Source organism: Chiloscyllium punctatum, chromosome 26, assembly GCF_047496795.1.
Source record: "Chiloscyllium punctatum isolate Juve2018m chromosome 26, sChiPun1.3, whole genome shotgun sequence".
Lineage (NCBI taxonomy): Eukaryota > Metazoa > Chordata > Chondrichthyes > Orectolobiformes > Hemiscylliidae > Chiloscyllium > Chiloscyllium punctatum.
In genome coordinates, this window is record NC_092764.1 from 25,068,783 (window position 1) to 25,095,438 (window position 26,656).

The window sequence follows — 26,656 nt, forward strand, 5'->3', positions numbered from 1 at the left end:
GTCTTATGATTGTGCTCCACAACCACCTGATGAAGAAGCAGTGCTTCCAAATAAACCTACTGGACTATAACCAGATGTTTGAGTGATTTTTAACTTCATCCGCTGCTGAAGATTTTCTTTTCCCTGTGTATTCTTTTTAAAAATCTGGTCATTCTTAGATGGCTGTTAACAGACTGACTGCTGGAATAGCCACACCACAACATTGCCTACACTTGAAAAGTACTTCACGGTTGTAAAGTGCTTTGAGATGTCCAGGCATTCCTGGAAGGTGCTATATAGATGCAAGTCTTCTTTGACCCCACACCCCTACCCACATCAGGACAGTTCGAGGCGCTAATACAAAAGGCAAGTTGTTGTTGTTGTTGCTGCTGCTGCTTCAGCCTGTCTGACTTTCTCTCTCTCTCGGCCACCAGAATGCACCACTTTTGGAGACAGCCACCTCCCCACCCCCAACAACTCTGAACCCAAACAAAAGGCGACAACTTGATAAGTTTATAAAATCAGGAACGGCCTGTGAAAAGCCCCTGAATATTGTCACCGCCGGGCACCCAAAGCGTCCTTAACAACAACAATTTTCAAAAAATGCAAAAAGGACTGCAAACGTTGGAAATCTGAAACAAAAACAAAATTAGCGGAGAATCCCAGCAGCATCAGGAGAGAGAAATAAAAAGAGTCAACGTTGCCCCTTCTCCAGCTCTTCCTGTTTCTGGTAAGTTGCCTTGTTGCACTCGCGAAACGTAGTCAGTGATAGTGCAGGATAAATACCGAGAGTTTCGTTGACAGCGGCGAGTTTAACTGCCAGCTCTGCGCATTGCTCGGTGTTTATTTTCCCCGCCATCTCCCTCGTCCTCCCGCCGAGCCTCGGGAAAACCCGCCTAGCTGCTCGCCCGCCATCTTTGTTCGTGGCGGCACACCCACGTTGGGGGTCGCCATCTTTGATCGTGGCGGTACCCTCTGCGGTTCGCGGTTGATCGCCATCTTTGATGATGGTAGCGCTCGAGGTTCTGGTGGTCGCCATCTTTCATTGTAACAACACCAGTCACCGTCGGTGGACGTTACCTCTGATCATGAGCCTTCAGTTCCGCATCTGCCGATGCTGTCCGGCTTGCTGTGCCCTTTCTGCCTTGTCTACTTTGTTATCTTTCAAAGTGGAATCACCTGACCGGACGCTGGCACAAATATACAGAGGTTGCTGGAAAAGCTCAGCAGGTCTGGCAGCATCTATGGAGCGAGATAAGTGTTAACGTTTTGGAGGCCCAGTGTGGACGGAGGCGGTGGCCATCTTTGATAATGGCAGCGCTCGATTCCCGGCGCTGGCGGCCGCCATCTTTGATGGTGGCCTCCATATTTTCAACGGTTATAAAGGCTGACGACGGGATTGGGCGTCACTGCAGCCGCGAGTTTTGAGTTTTCGGCGTCTCTGATTTACAATCTTGAATGCCCCGTCTGCAGCCTTGGGCCACGGTGTGTGTTTTTCAAGTGCAAATCACGTGACCGAGGCCCGGAAATGACGGTGGCTGTGGGTGGTGCCATGGTAACCGCCCGGTGGTTGGAGAGTCGGGGAGAGGCCTTCACTCGGTCGAGGAGGTAATCCTGCTGTTGACTTCCTGATATAAACTTACAGTCATGGAGCTGGAGCTTCATGGCTTTTTTTGGGGGGGGGGTCTTGTATTTTTAAAGCGTGGGGGTGGTGAGACACAACTCTCAGTCCTTCTGCCTGTTATAGATTTCTCACTGGGGGATGGCCTGGGGAATCAGCAGCTCTGGTCGGACAGATTCCTGCCGTGATCACGTTAACATCTCCAGCCAGACCAGCATGTACCGCCCATTCCCCGGTTGTCCGGGTGACTCGCCTGTAAGCCAGAGCAGGTCAAGCCGGGTCGCTCTTCCTCAAGAGCGCGAGTGAGTGAACCAGGTGGGGTTTTAGTTGAGAGCGTGTTGCTGGGGAAGCCCAGCAGGTCAGGCAGCATCCCGAGGAGCAGGAGAATCGACGTTTCGGGCTGGAGCCCTTCATCGTTCGTTCCTGATGAAGGGCTCCCCGCTTGAAACGTCGATCCTCCTGCTCCTCGGGATGCTGCCTGACCTGCTGCGCTTTTCCAGCAACACGCTCTCAACTCTGATCTCCAGCATCTGCAGACCTCACTGTCTCCCAGATGGGGGTTTTACCTGACATAGGAGCAAATTACTGCAAATATTGGCACCTGTACTGAAAATAAGAAGTACTGGAGATCACAGTGGGTTAGGCAGCATCATCCATGGAGAGACAGCAAGCTGCCATTTCACGTCTAGATGACTCCATCTTTTACCAAAATTGGAAATTACATTTTTATTCCAGAATTTAACATTCTGATTCTTACTATCTACAACATTAGGATATGAACTCAGGTTCTCTGAAACATTACCCTGGGCTGCTCAATTAATGGTCCAAATGATGATGTTACCACTTTCTGATGTAGATGCAAAGGATAATTATATGTCAGTGTAAATTGACATTTGGCATTCCCTGTAAGTCTATAAAATGTGTGTTCTTGAAATGAAGTTCAGCGAGATAGGTCGAGTGAAGACCAAAGAAAGAGGTGGAGGTTTGCACAGTAATGAAGGGAGGGTAGGGGATTAATTGGTCGAGAGGGGACTAGGAGTAGTACTCCCTGCCCTGCTCTCTCAGTCCTCCCTCCTTCAACATTAATGTCCATGTCTCTTGCATAACTGTGTCAAGCCTCAGACCTCACTGCTTTGAATCAGTTATTGTGCCTGTTTGATCACTGTCATTTTTCATATTGGTGACAAACCTGTTTAAATATGAGACCTCCTGTTCTGTTGAATGTGTGGTGTCAGTATTACTGCCCATTTGTATCTGATTCTAAAAGGTGCCGCCTGTTTTGATTCCCACCTCTAAGTCTTCTGCCCTCCACCAAGCTCCTGCTGTCACCTACTGTGTCCATACTTGACTTAAATAAAGCTCAACAGATCTGGCAGCATCTGTGGAGAGAAATCAAAGTTAACATTTCACGTCAAACGATCCTTCCTGAGAACTGATAGTAGCTAGGAAAATGTTGGCTTATTTACAGATATTAGAGTAGGGGAGGGAGTAAAGAGTAAATGATAGGTGAAGATAGAGTCCAAAGAGAGAGAAGAACAGTTGGACAGATAAGAGTGGATAATGATCTGGGTAGGAGTATGAATGGTTATTAATGGGGACTGTTAGTGGCTAACCATACCTGGTGTGCAATTACTATCTGTGATAACAATGCCTAGTGTGTGGTGGTTGCAGTAAGGATATAGGAGAGCTGAACTCAATATTGAGTCTAGAAGGCTGCAGCATTCCCAAGTGCAAAATGAGGTGCTGTTCTTCCAGCTTTGGGCTCCATCCCATCTACACCCTCCCCATCCTCTGCATACAAACCAATGTTTTTCGAGCTACTATCAGTTCTGAGGAAGGATCACTCAAACAGAAATGTAACTGATGATTTCTCTCCACAGACACTGCTAAACCTGCTGAGCTTTTCCAGCAATTTCTGTTTTTGTTCCATACTTGACATCACCTCACTCCAATCAGGATAACAAATGAGCACATTCTTGACTTTCTTTTAACAAAAGAACTTTTAAAAATATAAACCATTGCTCACATATTTCTTTTTCCAGTGTTTGAACCAGGGTGTCGAGGAAATTAATTCCTAGACTCTCCAGGGCAATTCTGGAGGGTTGCAACCCCTAGGTTGTGGTTTTAATTAATTTGTTCATGAAACATGGACTGCCTAGCATTTCTTGTTGCCCTTGAGAAGATATGGTGAACTGCTGCCTTTTAGTGCCTTAGGTAGACACAATGCCGAATCACATTCCTGATGAAGGGCTTATGCCCGAAAGTCGACAATCCTGCTCCTTGGATACTGTGCTTTTCCAATGCCACACTTTTCAACTTTGGCTCTCCAGCATCTGCAATCATCACTTTCTCTGTCAGTGTGTAGGAAGAAAATTCAATTACTATCAATTGGAAACATGTTTTTAAAAATTCTAGATTAATGAGTGATGCCCACATCCCTTGAACAAATAAAAATGGATGAACGCCAGGAAGTTCTTTAGTACTTAACCTTGATAGGAACCCGTTTATGCATGTGTGTAACGCTTCAAGTAAAGTTAAATTATAAGATGAAGACCAAATCTGAGGAATCTAGAGGCATAATACCATTTATTTACAGATATTAAGGTAGGGGAGGGAGTAAGGAGTAAATGATAGGTGAAGATAGAATCCAAAGAGAGAGAAGAACAGTTGGACTGATACCATTTAATGGTATTATGGATGGTATATTCTCATTCAAAACTGCTATTGGTGTACATATTGAATATCATTATAAGTCTGTATGGAGTCCATGGTAACTATTCACAAAGAAGATATAATTCACCATTTAAACGTATTGAAGGAATGGAAAACTCTAGCAGCTCAAACGAGATCTCTATTTGTGACCCAACTTGCACCAAGTCCCATTCAGCTACTGGCCATGTTCTTACAGACCTATGTCATGTCCTCGTTAAGCAAAGCCTTCGTTTTAAAATTCTCAGTTTTGTTTCAAAATTCCCCCATGGCCTCACCCTTTCCTAATCTCTCATCTCCACCTCTACCACAGCTCTGAAAGATTCTGCTCATCTAATTCAAGTCTCTTGAGCCGTTCTGAACTTAATCATTACACTGCTAGCAGTTTTGCCTTTAACTGCCTGTGCTCAAGATCTGAAGTTCTGTCCTTTAATCTTTGTCTCTTTTTCCTTCTGTGCAATGCTCCTTAAAACCTACTTTTGTTAGGACACGGGGTAAACCCCCACCCACCACTTAATTTAAACCAGCAATACAGAAAATATTTAAGCATAAAAGAAAGCACATTTCTTTAATGACCAGCACTGTGAATTTACATGTCCTGCTTTACCACAGTGGAAACACCTGAGGCCTTTTACCTCCTTTCCACCCTGTTGGGCTGCTTTTTTTATCCTGTGGTAAATTCTTAACAGTTTTCTCTAATCTTGGTTTTGTAGTGTAGCCCCTTCTCCCAACTTCTATCCCTCACAGAACAAAATTCTGGCTGGAAGGTTGTCTTCTGCACCAACTTGTATTCATTTGCTAATTCTGCTGCCCTTCTCACTTCCTGAACTATACATTCCTCCACATGTACTCTTACCATCTGTGGAAGTGAGGTTTTGAACTCTTCCAGCAAAATAATCTCTTTTAGAGCCTCAAAGATCCTATGTCTTTTCAAAACACGCACCTATCTATCAAGATGACTATGTTTAATTCTTTCGAACTCAACATAAGTCTGGCCTGGTTCCTTCTTTATCTTTCTGAAGCACTGTCTATATGCTTCTGGTACCAAAATATAAGCACTTAAAATAGCCTGTTTAACCTCCTCCATAATCTCATGACCCCTCATCTGACACCGCGGCAAATACCTCACTAACTCTGTCTACCAGTTTAGTCTGGACTAGCATTAACTATAAATCCTCCGACCATACCTAACCAATTCTTCAAATGAAGTAAAGAAGGCTTCAACATCTTTCTCATTAAAATGTGGCAGAGTTTTGACATTTGTATGTGTCACTATCTTCTCTTTTAATCTCCATCCTGTTAACTTGAATTTGCTGACTAAGGTGCAACTTTTCAAGTTCCAATTCCCTCTTTTGCTCAGCTAAGAACCTTCTCTCTTCTCTCTCTCTCCCTCTTTTTTTTTTCTCTTTCTCTCTTTCTTTTCCCTCTCCCTCTCTCTCTCTGTTTATCTTATAACTCGGGAAAATGGAGTTAGAGCCTAGGTTTTTCTACCTCTACTACACTTGTCTGTTTCTCTGACACACCTAAATGAGTAATTCCCTTACAATCTCAGATTTACTTTTGTCCATGGTTAAAACCAAATCTAATTTCTTTGCTAATTCTAAAAGTATGGAATTAAAAATCTCACAACACCAGATTATAGTCCAACAGGTTTATTTGGACGCACTAGCTTTCGGAACGCTTCTGCTTCATCAGGTGGATGGAGCAGCACTCCGAAAGTTAGTGTGCTTCCAAATAAACCTGTTGGACTATAATCTGGTGTTGTGATTTTTAACTTTGTACACCCCAGTCCAACACCGACAACTCCAAATCTAAAAGTATGGCCTTTTTCTTTGCTTCTAAAGTTTCTTAGCAAATTTGAGAATCATCTTTAAATTCCAGAACCCCTCTAGCAATTTTAAGAGCCATTTCTCTCACTTTTAATTTGATCAACCACAAGTCACCGAAATTAAACAAATTGTCTCACCTACATTTTATTTAAAGATCTAGGACACTAACCTGCAAGTGTTTAAATCTGCTGGGATTTTTTTTTGTACCCTTCAATCTAATCAAAGCTGTTTAAAACCAGTTCAAATCCTGACGATGAGCCCCCATACTGTTAACGACACAGGATTTAAACCCCTCCCCTCCCCCAGACATAATTTAAACCAACACAGAAAAGATTTATCCCATGCAATAATCTGTGAAAATTCAAGAGGCTAAGAATTAGCAACTTTTTTTCTTCAAGTATAGCAGAGAATAATTTACTAACCAGTATTTACACCTCCTTCTTCTAACCTATCTTTTACTTTCCCTTCTATAAAACTAGTCTGACAAAACCTCCAATTAAGATTTACTGAAAAATTCATATTTCAAAACCGGCCAGCAGTTGAATCATCTTTTTATATCTTCCTCTGTAGATTTGCTGTCCAGGTCGGTGTTGATGTTGTTCCCTGTGCAAACTCCGTTTCTAGACAAGTACCTCTCAGAGTTCTGACTAGCAGCCTACATCTGTGGTCTCTTGGCAGTTCTCCCTCAGCTGTTCAATTTTTCCCAGTCTTATACTCCAGAGCATCGGATTGTGTCATTGGCTTTTAATATTGTCAATATACTAAATTCAAATTTGATTGGAGTTTGGTATTTTTCGTTATATAATTTAAACTGATTGGCCTAATTCAAATTTGTTTTTTTTTGTCTCCAGGCAACAGCTACACTAGCTGCTGGGCCTAAAGGTTACATTATATCTTGTTCAGAACACTTGGTGCTGTCAGGTAGTTCTGCTGGCTTTTAACTTAAAGATGCAGTACACCCATATCTTCATAACACTTTATTGATCAAGCTTTAGTTCATCTGATAATGTTTGAGTATCAGATTTTGTTTTCTAATGTTCCTGTGAAAAGCACTGGGATTAGCAGAGGTGCAAAATATTTACCACTACTGAGAGATTATACAATATGACTTGCATACAAAGTAGAAACCAGATCACAGAATCCCTACAGCACAGACAGAAGCCATTTGGCCCATTGAGTCTGCACTGACTCTCTGAAGATCATCCCACCCGGTCCCCAAAGAGCAGAGCAGTTCAGGCAGCATTCGAGGAGCAGCGAAATCGACGTTTCGGGCAAAAGCCCTTCATCAGAAATGCAGGCAGAGAGCCTGAACGGTGGAGAGATAAGTGAGAGGAGGGTGGGGGTGGGGAGAAAGTAGCATAGAGTACAATAGGTGAGTGGGGGAGGGGATGAAGGTGATAGGTCGAGGGGGAGGGTGGAGTGGATAAGTGGAAAAGAAGAATGGCAGGTAGGACTAGTCATGGGGACAGTGCTGAGCTGGAGGTTTGGGACTGGGGTGAGGTGGGGGAAGGGGAAATGAGGAAGCTGTTGAAGTCCACATTGATGCCCTGGGGTTGAAGTGTTCCAAGGCGGAAGATGAGGCGTTCTTCCTCCAGGTGTCGGGTGGTGAGGGAACGGCGGTGAAGGAGGCCCAGGACCTCCATGTCCTCGGCAGAGTGGGACAGGGAGTTGAAATGTTGGGCCACAGGGCGGTGTGGTTGATTGGTGCGGGTGTCCCGGAGATGTTGCCTAAAGCGCTCTGCTAGGAGGCATTCAGTCTCCCCACTGTAGAGGAGACCACATCGGGAGCAACAGATACAATAAATGATATTGGTGGATGTGCAGGTAAAACTTTGGATGTTGAAGGCTCCTTTAGGGCCTTGGATGGAGGTGAGGGAGGAGGTGTGGGCACAGGTTTTGCAATTCCTGCGGTGGCAGGGGAAAGTGCCAGGATGGGACGGTGGGTTGTAGGGCAGCGTGGACCTGACCAGGTAGTCACGGATGGAACGGTCTTTGTGGAAGGCGGAAAGGGGTGGGGAGGGAAATATATCCCTGGTGCTGGGGTCTGTTTGGAGGTGGCGGAAATGTTGGCGGATGATTTGGTTTATGCGAAGGTTGGTAGAGTGGAAGATGAGCACCAGGGGCATTCTGTCGTTGTTATGGTTGGAGGGGTGGGGTCTGAGGGCGGAGGTGCGGAATGTGGATGAGATGCATTGGAGGGCATCTTTAACCACGTGGGAAGGGAAATTGCAGTCTCTAAAGAAGGAGGCCATCTGGTGTGTTCTGTGGTGGAACTGGTCCTCCTGGGAGCAGATACGGCGGAGACGGAGGAATTGGGAATACGGGATGGCATTTTGGCAGGAGGTAGGGTGGGAAGAGGTGTAATCCAGGAATTGCAAAACCTGTGCCCACACCTCCTCCCTCACCTTCATCCAAGGCCCTAAAGGAGCATTCCGCATCCATCAAAGTTTTACCTGCACCTCCACCAATATCATTTATTGTATCCGTTACTCCCGATGTGGTCTCCTCTACAGTGGGGAGACTGAATGCCTCCTAGCAGAGCGCTTTAGGGAACATCTCCGGGACACCCGCACCAATCAACCACACCGCCCTGTGGCCCAATATTTCAACTCCCCGTCCCACTCTGCCGAGGACATGGAGGTCCTGGGCCTCCTTCACCGCTGCTACCTCACCACCCGACGCCTGGAGGAAAAACGCCTCAGAACACTTCAACCCCAGGGCATCAATGTGGACTTCAACAGTTTCCTCATTTCCCCTTCCCCCACCTTACCCTAGTTCCAAACTTTCAGCTCAGCACTGTCCCCATGACTTGTCCTACCTGCCTATCTTCTTTTCCAACTATTCACTCCACCCTTCCCCCCCCCCCCCCCCCAACCTATCACCTTCATCCCCTCCCCCACTCACCTATTGTACTCTATGCTACTTTCTCCCCACCCCCACCCTCCTCTCACTTATCTCTCCACCCTTCAGGCTCTCTGCCTGTATTCCTGATGAAGGGCTTTTGCCCGAAATGTCGATTTTACTGCTCCTCGAATGCTGCCTGAACTGCTGTGCTCTTCCAGCACCACTAATCCAGAATCTGGTTTCGAGCATCTGCAGTCATTGTTTTTACCTAATCCACTTCATCTGCACATCTTGGGAGATCAAGCATTATAATTTAAAAAGTAGAAAGCAAGAATGGAATGGAGTATTGAGTGAGGAAATATCCTGCATATAAAGTGTGGAAATGAATTGGTTCTCCAAATTCTGTACGAAGAATGGTGTGGGAGGAATTGCGGCGAAAGATTAACAATTGCCCTTATGAGTGAGGAGTGGACATTATTTGTTCATAGAATAGAATTTACCTATTTAGTATGAAGCTATAAATCACATCACCTAGCCGGGTGCAACGGACTGCAAGAATGCAAATAATTCAGCTCCAGGATTACTTGTTTTATGAATATTCATGATCAATATTGATCTAAATTAGTGCTGTATTTTACATGAGATATGGGTACTGGAGAGATTTTTTCCAATTAAATATCTGAATGCATGGATTTAACTTTTGTCAAGTTTGGCTGGCAAGAAATGCATATTCATTTAACATTACTGACAAGGAAAAGTGTAAAGATTTTAAGAACATTGGAGCAGTTTCAAATAGGTAAAGCCATCTGTATTTGTCCCAATTTTCAGTGGACTCCTTTGCATTCTATTATAAATGCTATTATCTTTCACTTTCTAACTCTTGGGCAAGCCAAAAACAAGATCAGATATAAAAAAAAACAGTGTAGAAACAAAAATAATAATTGATACTAAATCCTCAAAGATTCTTGGGGAAGCCACGTAACTCATTAGTTAATATCTCACCCTCCTGCTATAATTTGGTTGTTTTTCAAATATGCATCACATCTTCATTGTTTGAAAGCAGTCTCATTATCGACAGCTTGAATGCTGCTTTAAATTAGACTTACAATGTGGAAACAGGCCCTTCGGCCCAATAAGTCCACACTGACCCTCCGAAGCGCAAAGCCACCCACACCCATTCCCATACATTTACCCCTTCATCTAACACTATGGGCAATTTAGCATGGCCAATTCACCTAACCTGCACATTTTTGGACTGAGAGGAAACCGGAGCACCTGGAGGAAACCCACGCAGACACAGGGAGAATGTGCAAACTCCACACAGTCAGTCGCCTGAGGCGGGAATTGAACTCGGGTCTCTGGCTCTCTGAGGCAACAATGCTAACCAAGTGCTTCTTGAAGGCCAGCCACCCTCTGAGCAAAATAGAACTGAATACTCAAATGATTCAGGTGCAATATTATTTTATAGCTTTGACTTAGTTTTGTAATACATATTTGGAGTCAAACTTCATGTAACAAATGCAGAATTAAAAATTGTAGCAAATTAGGAACTTGCGGACATTACTTGGGCACCTTTACCTAGGAGAAAGTGGAGAGTCGGAATTGATAAAGCGTGGCACTGGAAAAGGCACAGCAGGTCAGGCGAGAGCAGCAAGAGAACTGTCGTTTTGGGATAATCCTCCTTCAGGACTGTGAAGGGGGAAGGGGGCTGAGAAATAAATGGGGTGGTGGGCTTAGGGGAAAGGTGGGCTGGCGATAGGTGGGCAAAGGTAGGAAGTAATGATGATAGATCAGTTGGAAATGTGGAGTGGATAGTTGGGAAGGAAGATGGACAGATAGGTCAGGTCAGGAGGGCGGTGCCATGTCAGAGGGTTAGATCTGGGATGGGGTGGGGGGAAGGGGAGATCTGGAAACTGGTGAATTTAGTGTTCGTTCCATATGGTTGTAGGCTCCCAAGGCAGAAAATGTGTTCCTCCTCTAGTTTGCAGTTGGCCTTGTGTCGGAGGCCGAGAAGGGATATGTCCTTGGGGAGTGGAAAGGGAGTTAAGTGAACGGCCACAGGGAGGTGGGGTTGGTTAGTGCATTTGGACCAGAGATGTTCCGTGAGTTTGCGCTCGATCTCTCCAGTGTAGAGGAGACTATATCAAAAGCACTGGATACAGTAAATGAGGTTGGAGGATATACAAGTAAATCTCTGCTGCATTGGGAATGATCCCTATGGGGTCTTGCACCTCTTACAGTGGCAGTGGAAGGTGCCAAGAGTGGAGAGACGGTTGGCAGGGAATGTGGACCAACAAGGGAGTCGTGGAGTGAACGGTCCCTACAGAATGGTTGGAGAGGGAAATATCATTTTGGTGGTAGGGTCTGACTTTAGTGGTGAAAATGGCAGCGGATGATGCACTGGATTTGGAGATTACTGGGGTGGAATATGAGGAGCACAGGGATTCTATCCTTGGTGGGGTGGGTTTCGAGGGTGGAGGTGCAGAAATGGTTGAAACTCGATTGAGGGCACTGTCGATCACAGGAGGGAAAATCTGGAATGTCCTCGAGTTGAAATGCTCATTCTGAGAGTAGATATGGCAGAAGCAGAGGAAATGGGAGTATGGGATCATGTTTTTACAGGAGGGTGGGATGGGAAGAGGTGTAGTCAAGGTAGCTGTGGGATTTAGTGGGTTTGAAATAGATGTTGGTATTGAGTCAGTCGCTTGAGATGGAGATCCAAGAAGGAAAGGGAGGTGACAGAGTTAGGCTAGGTGAATTTGAGGTCAGGGTGGTGGGTGTTGATGTGGTAAATGAAAACTGTTTAAGCTCCTTGTGGGAACGTGGCAGCTCCGATACAGTCATCGATGCAGCAGAGGATGGCACCAGTGTAACTGTGTATGAATTTTTTTATTACTTCAAATTAACACAGTAAAGTTGGGCAAAGGGCATATATTTAAAATGGCTGAAAACTATTAATAAGACCAAGACTTGTTTATTTGATGTGTTAAATGTTAGAAGTAATCTTCCAGACTGCATTATAGTCAGAAAGGTTAGAGACATTCAGAATGCAAGTAGGTGCTACAATGGAAGAGTTAAGGAGTTAGATGAACATTAATAGACTGAACTGTGTTTGCTGCCACCTGATGTTTCTTGGATTTATATGAAATTAGGCATTTTATTTTAGAGTGTATGGTGATGTACGGAATAACCTTGGTATTTTCTGTCTAATAATGCATGTAATTGGATTTATTGTGCTGCACACTCACTGAAATAACTAGGATTAGATTGCAATTGAGTGGACGTGGAAGAGGCCTGGTGTGTTATTACAGAGGAAATTTGCCAGTGCATTCAAGGAATGGGAGGACATTCATTTTAAGACAAGTGTAAGATCCTGTGGGAGTTTTAGCGATTAATTTTGAGAGTTTTTTTTGCAGCTGAGTGGATTGGGTATAGTCCATCTGCAACAAGATGTTTTTGCCATCTACCTGTGAGGCTAAAACACACTTTAATTGATATATGTTCAGAGTAATGATTTTGTAGCTGTTTTTGTTGAATTTCTTTTGGCCGCTTCACAGGGGAAAAAGTGGTGTAATGGAGATAAATACTCCAATAGATGGGAAAGTACAGGAAGGCTTGTCCATAAATGAAATCTGTATGCATATTGAAAGTGATGAAGTGGTCAGTTTGAAATATTTTCTTGTATACTGTTCTAGTAATGGTTTTGGTCTCAACCATCTGTAAAGATATAATGTGAGAAAACAGTCATTTGTTCTTTTTATTTCAGAATTACAACACATAATCTCAGCCTCTCCGGTACTGTTCTGGTAAGATCTTCCATGATATTTCTCAGTTAGTCAAAGGCCATGATTGAAGTTTGATTTCTGAAGTGTGACTGGAAATGTGTTAACGGAGTGTAAACTATGCACAGCTGCTCACTGTTTCTACACTTCACAGAAAAACATATTGGGGGTTTACCTTTGTTAAACTGACTTTTCAAGAACTCTTAATTGTGCCTCGGTATGTTCTTTATCAAGACTACAATATCTGTTATGGTTTCGCCAGAAACCAGTAACTGTTTCATTTAAGCTTGTTAAAACAAAAGATTCCAGGTTGTTACCAAGAGAGTAAAGTCAACTGATTGAACGATCTTAATGTTTGAACCACCCCCACCCCTTACAGAGCACAGCAAATTGCAAATGCAGTCAGATATTCCTGTCACTAGCTTCAAATTTCATTTAAAACCTTGTTTCTGTACAGCTGTCATGATAAAATCACACTTGTCCACTTTACATCATTTAGATGGATCCACTGTAGCTTATCCCTGATCATTCTGATGTCCATCTTCCAACTACACCTCAGTTGGTCTGGTCTTTCTGGTGCCCTCCCCTTTGCATCTCAAGTATTTCAGCTCCGACCTGATCCAAAGAATTCCCTCAAAAGCTGCTCATGTCTTAAAATAGTTTACACTCTTTCCCCCGAGACTACATTCCAATGGATTCCTATGATTATCTTGACTAGATCTTTGGTTTACAGAGCAGTGTGATGCCAACAGTGTGAGTTTAATTCCCATACCGGTTTGAGGTTACCATGAAGGACTTTCCTTCTCAACCTGTTCCCTTGCCTGAAGTTTGGTGGCCCTCAAGTTAAATCGCCAGCAATTGCTTCTCCTTCTAATGAGAGCAGTCCCTATGGTTTAGTAAGACTATGGTGACACAACAACTTTCAGCAAATGCAGTACTTATGACCACAATTCCCACTCCTTTCAGACAGCTGCCTTCACTAAGCTGATGCTAGCCCGAGCATTTCTCCAAACCTGAATATTTCTATGTAGAACTAAAGCAAATACTACTTATGATCTTCCTTTACCTGTCTTGCAGCGACTTTCCCTGTGCAACTGCCTAGAGTTTTTTAACAACAGCACTTGTTGCCTGAAGCTACTACTTAGCTTTAGCACAGTTTGTCAGTCCTTAAGTACAACCAATGTCTCCCAACATACATACACTCATTGAAACCAGAGAACCTTCTTAAGAGTCATCCAAATCCATGATAATGTAGCTTCCTTGTAGCTCATGGGTTTTACAGTCTTTCAGAGTTCACTGAATGCTTTTAATTAATTTAATTTTAACTTTCACGACAAACAATCTCTGAGCTACCATTCCAGTGTAGACACTGTGTCGCCATCATAGCTTTATCTTTTCTATTCTAATTCTAGTAACCTTCTGAACTACCATTTGTTTTAGGATTTCTGTCAATCTCTAAAGCCCAGTATTTAAATGATTTTGCCTTCCCATCTGTAAAAATGTTAATCAATATGACTTCAACCTTTGAAGTACATTTAATTTCAAGCTGCTTCACTTGTTTTTATGACTGTTTCTACTATGAACTTTGCATTAAAATCTAAAGACTACAACACCGGACAATGAACAATCTCTTCATATGATTTAGTTATTTACAATTGTTGCAAATCAATTGGAGTTTTAGTTGTCACTTTTCCTGTATTCAAATACCAGATGGATTATTAAATTTAACATGTCTACTTTACACCAGGTTATGCTGTGTGGAATGCTCTGCCCCAGAGGGCAGTGGAGGCCCAGCCTCTGGATTCATTTAAGAAAGAATTGGATAGAGCTCTTAAAGATAGTGGAGTCAAGGGTTATGGAGATAAGGCTGGAACAGGATACTGATTGGGAATGATCAGCCATGATCATATTGAATGGCGGTGCAGGCTCGAAGGGCTGAATGGCCTACTCCTGCATCTATTGTCTATTGTCTTTTTTTAAAATTAGCTTTAATGGCACCTTTAGGATAAATGACTTAATTCATTTGTATTGTATTTTTCTTCACTATGAATTATTTTTATCTTCACACATAATATAAAATTCAGATTAAAAGATAATCAAATCTTTAGAACTTGAAATTTTATTTTGAACAGCCTACCATAGCTTTTGTCTCAAGAAATGGAAACCTCAGCAACAGAAACGATCCTGATCACTGGCGGGGCAGGTTATTTAGGATACAGGTAAGATCAGTCATTGCGTGAAATGAGTTAAATACTGTGCGGTCATAAAAAAAACTAACGTCTTAAAATTTTGTTGGAAGTGGTACAGTTAATCAGTAAGCTTATCATTGTACTTATCTGTAGGCAGCTACCTTCAAACTATGGCCATAAACTCGCAAAAATTGCAGTGGTATGCCACTTTGATTCTGAAATTACTGTTCCATTGGAGCTATTTACTTTGGGGTTTAGTTAGCTCAGTTTTCTGGATGGCTGGTTTACAAATCACTGGCTGGAGTTACCTTTTGTAGGACTGTCCTGCTTAATCTCTTCCCACATGGTGACCCTCAGGTTAAACCACCACCAGTAGTCTCTCTTGACAAGAGCGCACCTATAATCCCATAGGACTATGACGGCTTTACCTTTATTTGTTTTTGTGAACACAACTGCAAATTGATTAATGAAACAAACTGGATAGAACATAGAACATAGAACATAGAACAATACAGCGCAGTACAGGCCCTTCGGCCCTCGATGTTGCGCCGATCAAAGCCCACCTAACCTACACTAACCCACTATCCTCCATATACCTATCCAATGCCCGCTTAAATACCCATAAAGAGGGAGAGTCCACTACTGCTACTGGCAGGGCATTCCATGATCTTACGACTCGCTGAGTGAAGAACCTACCCCTAACATCAGTCCTATATCTACCCCCCCTTAATTTAAAGCTATGCCCCCTTGTAATAGCTGACTCCATACGCGGAAAAAGGTTCTCACTGTCAACCCTATCTAACCCCCTAATCATCTTGTACACCTCTATCAAATCACCCCTAAACCTTCTTTTCTCCAAAGAAAACAACCCCAAGTGCCTCAGCCTTTCCTCATAGGATCTTCCTACCATACCAGGCAACATCCTGGTAAACTTCCTCTGCACCCGTTCCAGTGCCTCCACATCCTTCCTATAGTATGGCGACCAAAACTGCACACAATATTCCAGAAGCGGCCGCACCAGAGTCTTATACAACTGCAGCATGACCTCAGGACTCCGGAACTCAATTCCTCTACCAATAAAAGCCAGTACGCCATATGCCTTCTTCACTGCACTATTTACCTGGGTGGCAACTTTCAGAGATCTGTGTACATGGACACCAAGATCCCTCTGCTCTTCCACACTACCAAGTAGTCTACCATTAGCCCAGTAATCCATCTTTTTATTACTCTTACCAAAGTGAATCACTTCACACTTAGCTACATTGAACTCCATTTGCCACCTTTCTGCCCAGCTCTGCAGCTTCTCTATATCCCGCTGTAACCTGCCATATCCTTCCTCACTGTCTACAACTCCTCCGACTTTCGTATCATCCGCAAACTTGCTCACCCAACCTTCTAACCCTTCCTCCAGGTCATTTATAAAAATGACAAACAGCAATGGTCCCAAAACAGATCCTTGCGGAACACCACTAGTGACGGCACTCCAAGATGAATCTTTGCCATCAACTACTACCCTCTGTCTTCTTCCAGAGAGCCAATTCCTAATCCAAACCTCCAACTCACCCTCAATGCCATATCTCTGTATTTTCTGCAGTAGCCTACCATGGGGGACCTTATCAAACGCCTTACTAAAATCCATATATACCACATCTACCGCTTTCCCCTCATCTACCTCCTTCGTCACCTTCTCAAAGAATTCAATAAGGTTTGTGAGGCACGACCTGCCCTTCACAAAACCATGCTGACTATCCTTGATCACATCATTCTTATCCAGATGTGCATAAGTCCTATCCCTTATAATTCTCTCTAAGACTTTGCCCACACCAGAAGTGAGACTCACTGGCCTATAGTTACTAGGATTATCCCTACTCCCCTTCTTGAACAAGGGAACCACGTTTGCTAGCCTCCAGTCCTCTGGCACTACTCCTGTAGACAAAGAGGACACAAAAATCAAGGCCAATGGCTCTGCAATCTCCTCCCTTGCTTCCCAGAGAATCCTAGGATAAATGCAATCAGGCCCAGGGGACTTATCTATTTTCACCCTTGCCAGAATTTCCAACACCTCTTCTCTACATATCTCAAAGCCATCCATTCTACTTATTCGTGCCTCAGTATTCATATTCACTATCGACAGGATAGTCTGAAGTGAATTGATCTCATTAACAGGGCAGGGTACAAAAGTAGTATGAAATGGATCATAATTCACTGTTAGATTTCTGATCATTCATACCTTTCACATAAAATGTTTAATAATTGTCAGTCCACCTTCTGAATTATGTAATTCTGCCACTATTTGATTTGACTTCTTGTTGTTAATCCGGACTTGAAAAAGTACAACTCAGCTATTGTATCATTAGAGGACTATTACCTCATATGTGCTGTAAACAGGCCTGGAGTATTCTTGTAATGTAGCACATAAGTCAGAAATGTAGTGCTTGCCATGTGGTATGTTTTTAACTTTAAGTTTCTCCTTACCATCTGAGATTCACCTCATGATAGTGATTAACTCCTTTCTCTTTTCTTCATTATCTCTTTTATTACATTCAGAGTGCAGACTCTAGAGGATCTTATATTACAGGTGCCCAAAATCTGGTTGCCTGAAAATTGAACATTTTTGATCTTCAATTAAATCTCTCAATTTCATCACTCCCAAGTTTATCTTGGTATACCAGTGATAACTACGTGAAAAGTTTAATCACTGGTAAAATAAGTTCACAATAAAATATTTTCTCCTTTCAGGAGGTCTGACACGACTTGGAACACAGTAAACATATGGATGAATAGTCCATTCTCTGGCTGTTCCTAGAATCAGTGAGAGTTATAGACATATAGGATGGGTCAGTTAGCTGGTTTGCAATGTAGAATGACACCAAGAGGGTGAGTTCAATTCCTGCATTAACTGGACTTGCCATGAAGGTTCTTTCCCTCGCTCACTCTCTCGCGCTCTCTCTTTCTTTGTTTTGCCTGTCCTAGGATGTGGGTGTTGTCCCTGTCAACGTGACGTCCTTCTTTGTCTGTATGTATGGAAACTTGGGTCAGGTCTTTTGGTGGCTAGTTGATGTTCGTGTATCCTGGTGGCAAGTTTTCTGCTTGTTTGTACAATGTAGTGGTTTTTTTTACAGTTCTTGCATGGTATCTTGTAAATGATGTTAGATCTACTGGTAGTACTTAATGGATCCTTTAGTTTCATCATTCGCTGTTTAAGTGTGTTGGTAGGTTTGTGGGCTACCACAATACTAAGGGGTCTGAGTAGTCTGAAAGTCATTTCTGATATGTCTTTGATGTAAGGTAATGTGGCTGTAGTTTTTGATTGTATTGTGTCTGCTTGTTTGGGTTTGTTTCTGAGGAATTGGCGGATTATGTTTGTTGGTTGGGTATCCATTTTTCGTGAAAACATTGCATAGATATCTTCTGCTTTTTGTTGTTCTTGTGTGCTACAGTGCGATGTACTCGTTGAAATAATGTCTTGATGCAGCTCTGTTTGTGGGTGTTGGGATAAATGTTTCTGAAGTTAAGTATTTGGTCCATGTGTGGTGTTTTTCTGTAGACACTGGTTTGAAGCTCTCCGTTAACTGTACGTTCAACTGTCACGTTTAGGAATGGGAGTCTTATGTCGTTCTCCTCCTCTTTTGTGAATTTTATGCTGGTTGGGATGTTGTTGATGGCGTTGCATTTTACCTCTAATTTGTTCCGTTTTGTGATGACAAAGGTGTCATCCACGTAGTGGATCCAAAGTTTGGGTTGGATAGATGGGAGGGTAGCTTGTTCAAGTCTCTGCATTACTGCTTCCGCTATGAGCCCAGATATTGGTTATCCTAGCCAGCCGCATCTCGTGACTGAGTGTAAAAAAACCCTTACAATTGTACCTGCAGAAAACTGTGACAGTATCAGCAGAATGGGGACAGGGATTCTCTATGCTCTTAATTTTAACGTTCTTGTCTGCTTTCAGTCCCATGTGAAAAATCTGAGAAAACTCAAAATTCATCACTGGCTGCCGAACTTTAAACATTGTGCAACATGGTGCAGAGTCTATCTCTTTCTACTTTTATTGCTACAGTTACAGCTCACCTTCAAGGTTTATTGAATTGGGTAATCCATGCAGAAGTATTCACTTGCTCCAATGAGTAGTTGAACTATACAAATGAGAGGGGCCATTGTTCCATTCCAATCTCATTACAGATTATTGTAGAGTTTTATAATTGCATCCAGGATCCCTGGCAGTCATCCAAAACTCCCAACTCCATCAGTAGCCCTTACTGGAAATATATTTGTGTGGATGTTAGATTAGCATGCATTCAAAATTGGTTGTAATGTTCCTTTTGGTCAAAAAGCCTCACATGAAGCACAGCAATCCAGCTGGAGTGTTGTAGAGTGCCTAGATCTGTAAAACTGAACCTTAACAAGAAATATGAGGTTTTTAGGAAGGACAAAGTTTTAAAAATTGGCACGTATTAGTTTTCCTTTTTTTAAATGATGACTGCCCCAAGAGGTGGGGTAACAGATTCAAAGGTAATTTTCAAAAGGCGATGTTGGAAAGGGCAGAAATTAGTAGTTTTCGTAGTTGGAAGCAAGGGTGTGGGAATAATTGGGTAGTTACAGGAACAAAATGTTGCTTTTATTCTTTTAAATTTTGCTTTTAACACCTTTTGCAAAATAACCTTTCTAATTTAAGGCACAAACCAGGGCTTTCTAATCAGATCTATTAGAAAATTGACATTAGAATTTGAACAACATCTTAGATTTGTGCATGGTTTGGAATACAGCACCTTCTGAATCCCTTTTGAAATCAAATGCCTATCTTAGACGAACCCTATAATTGAAGTTACATACTGATGATTGGCTCAAGCTTGCTAGAAACATTCTAATTATTTTGCTGGATGGTTTTGTAATGTATCATGTCATTTTCTTGTACCAAGTTATCTGCTTCCCAGGTAGCCTTGTACAAGTATAATGCTGGGAGTTAATGAGCAGTCAGGAAGGTACGAAGTGAGGCGAAACCTTCAGTAAGTAAAAGATTAGATTGGAATGGTTCTGGTAGAACTATGTCTGTTACTTTGAATTTGGTCTAACTATAAGTTTTTTTTTTATTGATGTATAACCTGAGTCCTCAGGATAACCCAAAGCACTTCAGATTCAAATGAAGCACTCTTTGAATTTTAATCAGTATCTTCATCCAGGAATGTGACTATACTTCAAAGAAACCTTCATTCACCATAGAGCAAGTTGAAGCATCCTGAGTTCATGGAAGATGCTGTACAGTTGCTAGTTCTCTGTTGCCCACCCACCATTCCCAGTCTCGTTCCCTAGACTGGACACATGATGATGATTCCTGATGAAGGGCTTATGCCTGAAACGTCAATTTTCCTGCTCCTCGGATGCTGCCTGACCTGCTGTGCTTTTCCAGCACCACTCTAATTATGATGATGGAAGATAGCAGTGAACCCCAGATGAGTATTTATTTTAAGGCAGCAGCTTTCCTAGTCATTTTCTGATGCAAGCTTATAGTTTATCAGATTTATTGGGCAGCACTGCTGCCTCACAGCGCCAGGGACCTGGGTTCAATTTCCACCTCGGACAGTGAAGTTTGCACATTCTCCCTGTGTCTGCATGAGTTTCCTCCCACAATCTCAAAGATATTCGGGTCAGGTGAACTGGCCATGCTAAATTGCCCATTGTGTTAGGTGCATTAGTCAGGGCTAAAGAGAGGGTAGGGGAATGGGTCTGGTTGGGTTACTCTTCGGAGGCTCGGTGTGGCCTTCTTAGGCCGAATGGCCTGTCTCCATACTGGAAGAAATCTAATCTTTTTGACTTTAGCTGTAGGATTTCAAACTCCTGACTTGTAGAACATGATTGCAGTAGTGTAATGCCTGGGTTGTAGTTACAATAGTAATGATTTTGTAACTATTTTAACTAGTTTTGCCAAGCAGAATACAGGAAAGTTTAAATGAACTATTAAATATCTATGCATTTATGTCTATTTAATGCAAATAACTGAGTATGAAAAATATTTTTCACATTACATCTACACCTTTTTCTGGGCAGTTAGGATTGGGTAGTAAATGCTTGGCTAGCCAGTCCTACAAAAGAAATTTTAAAAATAGGTAGAGCCTACAACACTAACAGACTTTTTGTTCCATCTGGATCATGCCAGTAATTATGCTCCACACAAGCCTCCTTTTCCCCTTCATCTAGCTATTAACAAGAAATCTTTCTATAACTTCTTCCTTCATGTGATTACTGTTTTCTTTGTTTGGCATAAGTTAGTTTGGGAGCTCTTTGTATTAAATGTTTAATGTATAAAAGGTAATGTACACTTCAGTATTTAATATCACAAAGCTACGTGGTGAACTGTGAATGTAAATAAGTAGCTTGTTGTAATGAGTGATCTATTGCTTGTTGCCTTTTTTGTTTCAGGTTGGGCTATGCCCTGCACAGGGTGGGCAGAAAAGTGATCCTCTTTGACATCCAAAAGCCCATTCAGCATGTGCCTGACACGGTAGCCTTTATAAAGGGAGATATTTGCAACTACCAGGAAGTGGACCATGTAATAAGGAATGTAGATTGTGTTTTCCATTTAGCTTCATATGGCATGTCTGGAAGGGAACAATTAAATAAAAAATTAATAGAGGACGTCAATGTTAAAGGGACAGAGCATGTGATCCAAGCCTGCCTGAACAATGGGATATCAAGACTGCTTTACACAAGTACATATAATGTTGTATTTGGAGGCCAAGTAATTAAAAATGGGGATGAATCTCTCCCTTATCTTCCACTGCATCTTCATCCAGATCATTACTCAAGGACTAAATCTTTAGCGGAGATGAAGGTGCTTCAAGCAAATGGAACAAAGCTAAAGAAAGGCACTGGTGTTTTATACACCTGTGCCCTGCGCCCAGCAGGCATTTATGGACCTGGTGAGCAAAGACATCTTCCCAGAATAGTTAATTATATAGAGAGTGGACTCTTCAAGTTTTTGTATGGAGCAGCAGATAGTTTGGTGGAATTTGTCCATGTCGACAACCTTGTTTCTGCGCACATACTGGCATCAGAAGCTCTAACACGAAGAAAAAATCACATTGCTGGTGGCCAAGCTTATTTTATCTCTGATGGCAAGCCAGTGAATAACTTCGAATTTTTCAAACCATTAGTAGAAGGCCTTGGATACAAATACCCTACAATTCGGCTGCCACTCAGACTGGTTTATTTTGTTGCTTTCCTCACTGAAATCATTCATTTTTGTGTGGGCAGCATTTATAATTTTCAACCATTTTTGACTCGCACAGAAGTTTATAAAACAGGAGTCACTCATTATTTCAGCCTGCAGAAAGCTAGGAAAGAACTAGGGTACAACCCACAGGAACATAACCTTGGTGATGTTGTGGAGTGGTTCAAAACACGTGGTCATGGGCGGAAGGTAACTGGCTACAATATTAAATGCTTTATATGGGATGTGATTTTTTTAATGTTGCTGTCGGCTGTTATCATGTCTTGGATTCCAGTAGTTTCAGCATAGTGTTCAATGTAGTTTATTTCATTTGACATTCCTCACTGCCTGGACTCTAGTTGGAATGCTTTGAAAATAGAGGCTACAACCTGAGTCTCAGTATGTTACCATATCTCAAGGAATTAACTAGACTGCACAACCTGTGACAGACAAAAGTACAAATGTCTAGTTTAGTTTGTAAGTTGTCCAAATGTCGCATCATGGCAAGTTCTTTATTGCGGTCAGTTATTTCTTTTACATGTATCATTGTAGTGTTTTAATATTGATATACTTTTTGAAAAAGGGAAATTTTAAAGAAAGCTTTTGGCATGTAGCATAGAAGACAATACAATGCCTGTCACGTCTTCTGTCCTTATAATCTTCAGTTCTCTGTTAGGCACAACAATGAGCCAGAATCCTTAATGTTCTTTTTAAAAAACTCACAGACATCAGGGACAATTTTGATCATGTGGTGAAGGAAATGATTCATAATGGGTAAGTTTGGAATTATCCTTGTCCTCCAGAATACAGATGGGGAAGCAATATTTCATTGATTTAAATCCCTATTTCATAGAACATAGAACAATATAGCACAGTACGGGCTCATCACCCCTCGATGTTGTGCCAACCTTTTATCCTACTCTTAAGACCAGACTGACCTACATAGCCTCCATTGTACTATATTCCATGTGCCTATCCAAGAGTTGCTTAAGTGCCCTGAATGTATCTGATTCTACTATCACTGCCGGCAGTGCATTCCAAAGAATTCAGTAAGGCTTATGAGGCGTGACCTGTCCCTCACAAAGCCATGCTGACTATCTCTAATCAAATTTTGGTTTTCCAAGTAATCATAAATCCCATCTCTCAGAATCCTCTCCAATACTTTGCCCACCACAGATATAAGACTGACTGGTCTGTAATTCCCAGGATTATCCCTATTCCCTTTCTTGAACAAGGGAATAATATTTGCCAACCTCCAATCATCTGGCATCACTCCAGTGGACAGTGAGGATGCAAAGATCATTGCCAAAGGCACAGCAATCTCTTCCCTCACTTCCTGTTATTACCTGGGGTATATCCCGTCTGGCCCACGAGATTTATCAGTCCTTACATCTTTCAAAATCTTCAGCACATCCTTCTCCTTAACATCAACCTGTTTGAGCATATCACACACAAAAATGTCAAGGTCCCTCTCAGTAGTGAATAGTCTTCTCCGACTCCAAGTTCCCTCCTTTCAATTTTGTCTGTTAAGTTTTTAGAACAAACCAGTGTTAAAGAGGAATTGAATTCTTTTTTTGTCACTGAACTAAAAAATACTGTTAAACAAAGTGATAAAACAAGTGCAGCAAACTTTTTATTAACCACTGTGTATGGGACCAGGAGTGTGCCACTTGGATTAAGAGGTCCACATCATCCATGTCAAAATACAGAGTAATAGAAACAATGCATAGAAACGTCACTGCTATACCTTATTTGCAGCATAAATCGCTCAAATAATAATGCAACATTGCCTTAAATATAATAGAGACCCTTCTGACTCTTAAACTGAACTAACTATTCAGACATCAGGATAATACAGTAAACTTCCAGTATTTCAGGAATATAATTCTTGCCGGTTTATTGAGAGTACTGGTTCATAAGGTGCCAGTTAAACAATTTTTTTCTCTATTAGGAGTTAACTGACTAAATGTAGGGAATTGAAGAAATTATTTGTATTCTGATCCTTTTGTGGAGATACACCATGAAGCACTTTACAGTTCATACTGGAACTTGTGTGAAATGGTTTAAGTGGTTTGAAGGTTAAACTACAGTTACATTCATGCTATAATTGTAAGAGTATATAATTCTCCAAAGCTGCATGACATGTAATGGTGACATAAATTATGATAAATGAGAGAACATTTTCGTACACCACTTCTGTATGCCTCAGTGTTTCTGATAATTAATTAGTATTTGAAGTAGACTTTTTTTTAAAAAGCAGGGGAAAATTGTCATTATTTTGTGCCAGCCAGGCTTTGATTTTGGAGTAAGAATATTAGGGCAAACCAGAAGATTGTTATACACTGGTAGCTTGTCTAAGAGCAGGAAAGTATGAACTGCAGTAGTACAGCACTCACCCAAAGCCACACACAGTATAGGTTGAGCTCAGATTCTAATCAGGAGATTTTGTCCACTTCTACGAGAGAAAATGTGACTTCAGGCAAACTGACATGTTGCTAAAAACAGATTGGTTTGTGTAGCCCTCTTTCAGTCTTCCTTGGTCACACATATATGAACTTCAATTTATACTTAAACACATACCTGTAGTCACGTGTTTTAAAATTGAGAAAAAGCATTCACCTAGTTAAACAGTGACAAATATACGGATATAAATAAAGCTTATTTAATATAACACATTATATTATTAGGATAATAGGTTTTGGATAACTCTTTGGGTCTTTATCTGACATTGCAAATCATGTAGCAATTTGGTTGAAATGTATATAATGGATATTCATCCATTTTCAGATTTTATTTTAAATTCAAAAAGTAATTTGCTGCAAATTTTTTGTTAACTAGAAATGATGAAATTGAGATGGAGCCCATATCAATGTGCATAATTTGTACACCACTGAATTGAAACAGAAAACTAATTTATGAGTAATCATTTAAAGATTTGTTTCTTTGGTGTCCTAAACTTGATATCATTTGTGCAGATACAATGCTGTAATTTTTAAATGTGATTTCCAAAAGTGTTACCTTTGTTTAGCAAATGGGTTATTCTGGTGTAATGGTACATTTTATAAAGAATCTTTTTTTAACAAATAAATATATCCTGTAAACAGAATCTTGTGATAAATTTAATGTGCATGAATATCATTAACATGCCTATTTAAACAGTAAGTTCCAGCTAATATTTTTAAAGTGTTTTATTTTGGACAGTTGAATAACAAAATTAAAAGGAAATGAAATGTTTTTGATGTCATGTGGGCTCTGGTCAGTAGATTTTATTTATTCAAAATAAATGGAAATCCCTTCTTTTAAACGTGCATTCTTTCTCTTTCACAACACTACCTCATATTTAATCTGAACATCTCTAAAAGATAATCTTACCATAAAATAATCTCTTGCATGTAGGTTTGCTCACTGAGCTGAAAGGTTCGTTTTCAGATATTTCATCACCATATTAGGTAACATCTTCAGTGAGCCTCCGGATGAAGCACTGGTGGCATGGCCCACTTTCTATTTGTGTTTAGGTTTCCTTGGGTTAGCGAGTATGGTGATGGAACATCTGAAAACAAACCTTCCAGCTCAGTAAGCAAACCTATATCCTAAACATATATATCGAAAGTCAGCCAAGCCACCGGTGCTTCATCCAGAGGCTCACTGATGATGTTATCTCAAATGGTGATGAAACATCTGAAAATGAACCTTCCAGCTCAGTGTGCAAACCTATATCCAGAACCTCAACCTGAGCTACAAATCTTCTCAAACTTGCGAATAATCTCTTGTTTGAGATACTGAAATGTATCACTTATTGATACATTTCTATTGTTGCATTTAGTTGTCACTAATGGAGCTGTACCAATAAATAATTAAATAATTATTTGCCTTTTATGTGAAATTGTGTCTCAAGGGAAACAAATAGGTCCTGAACCAATGATGGAATGAGTAAAATATTTGTCTCAATCTGTTATTTTCTAACACAAGTCACCCAAGTTTTTTATTTTTCTTTCATGTTTGCGTTTCCACAAACCAGCTTGTATCTTTGTCAATCTACATTCTTTTCGCTCTACTTCAAATGTCCTTCATTTGATGTAAAATGCATCAGGGTTACCTTAAGTTATGAAATGCTGTATAAACTGATTTTATTTTTCTGTTCTGTAGCATATTAGTTGAGATCGAAACCGATGTTACTCTGGAGAAGAGTCACGTTAGACTTGAAATGTTAATGAGATAAAAGCAAATGGAGAAATTAAGATCCATTTCAGATTTTCAAAAGCTTCATTATCTCCTTGCATTCACATTAAAGTGTATTTCGCCCACTTTTCATGAAATCAAAATTCCACTTAGTTTTACAATAGGGCATCCCTGTTTGTATTGCTAAGGGTGCTGTACGAGGCAATGTCCTGCTTTCCTTTTACAAATGTTTAAAGTATCAGTCCAGCCTCTTACATCATGAGTGCAGCAGGAAGGAGAAGCGGAACATCCTGTTGTAATGATAGCTGATAGCAAAAGCC

At 41.3% G+C, this 26,656-nt stretch overlaps 1 protein-coding gene across 2 annotated transcripts; it reads left to right on the forward strand.

The window, feature by feature from the left end:
- Window positions 1-365: 365 nt before the first annotated feature.
- On the forward strand, window positions 366-25,461 carry sdr42e1 (short chain dehydrogenase/reductase family 42E, member 1). 2 transcript variants are annotated; one of them, XM_072595952.1, is made up of 4 exons: window positions 366-709; window positions 12,749-12,788; window positions 14,897-14,983; window positions 21,368-25,461. In XM_072595952.1, exons 3-4 carry the CDS (start codon window positions 14,922-14,924, stop codon window positions 22,464-22,466), a joined length of 1,161 nt encoding a protein of 386 aa, XP_072452053.1. In that variant the 5' UTR covers window positions 366-709; window positions 12,749-12,788; window positions 14,897-14,921; the 3' UTR covers window positions 22,467-25,461. The 2 variants fall into 2 exon arrangements, with proteins under 2 accessions (XP_072452053.1, XP_072452052.1); XM_072595951.1 differs by lacking the exon at window positions 366-709 and adding an exon at window positions 1,090-1,587.
- The last annotated feature ends 1,195 nt before the right edge of the window (window positions 25,462-26,656 follow it).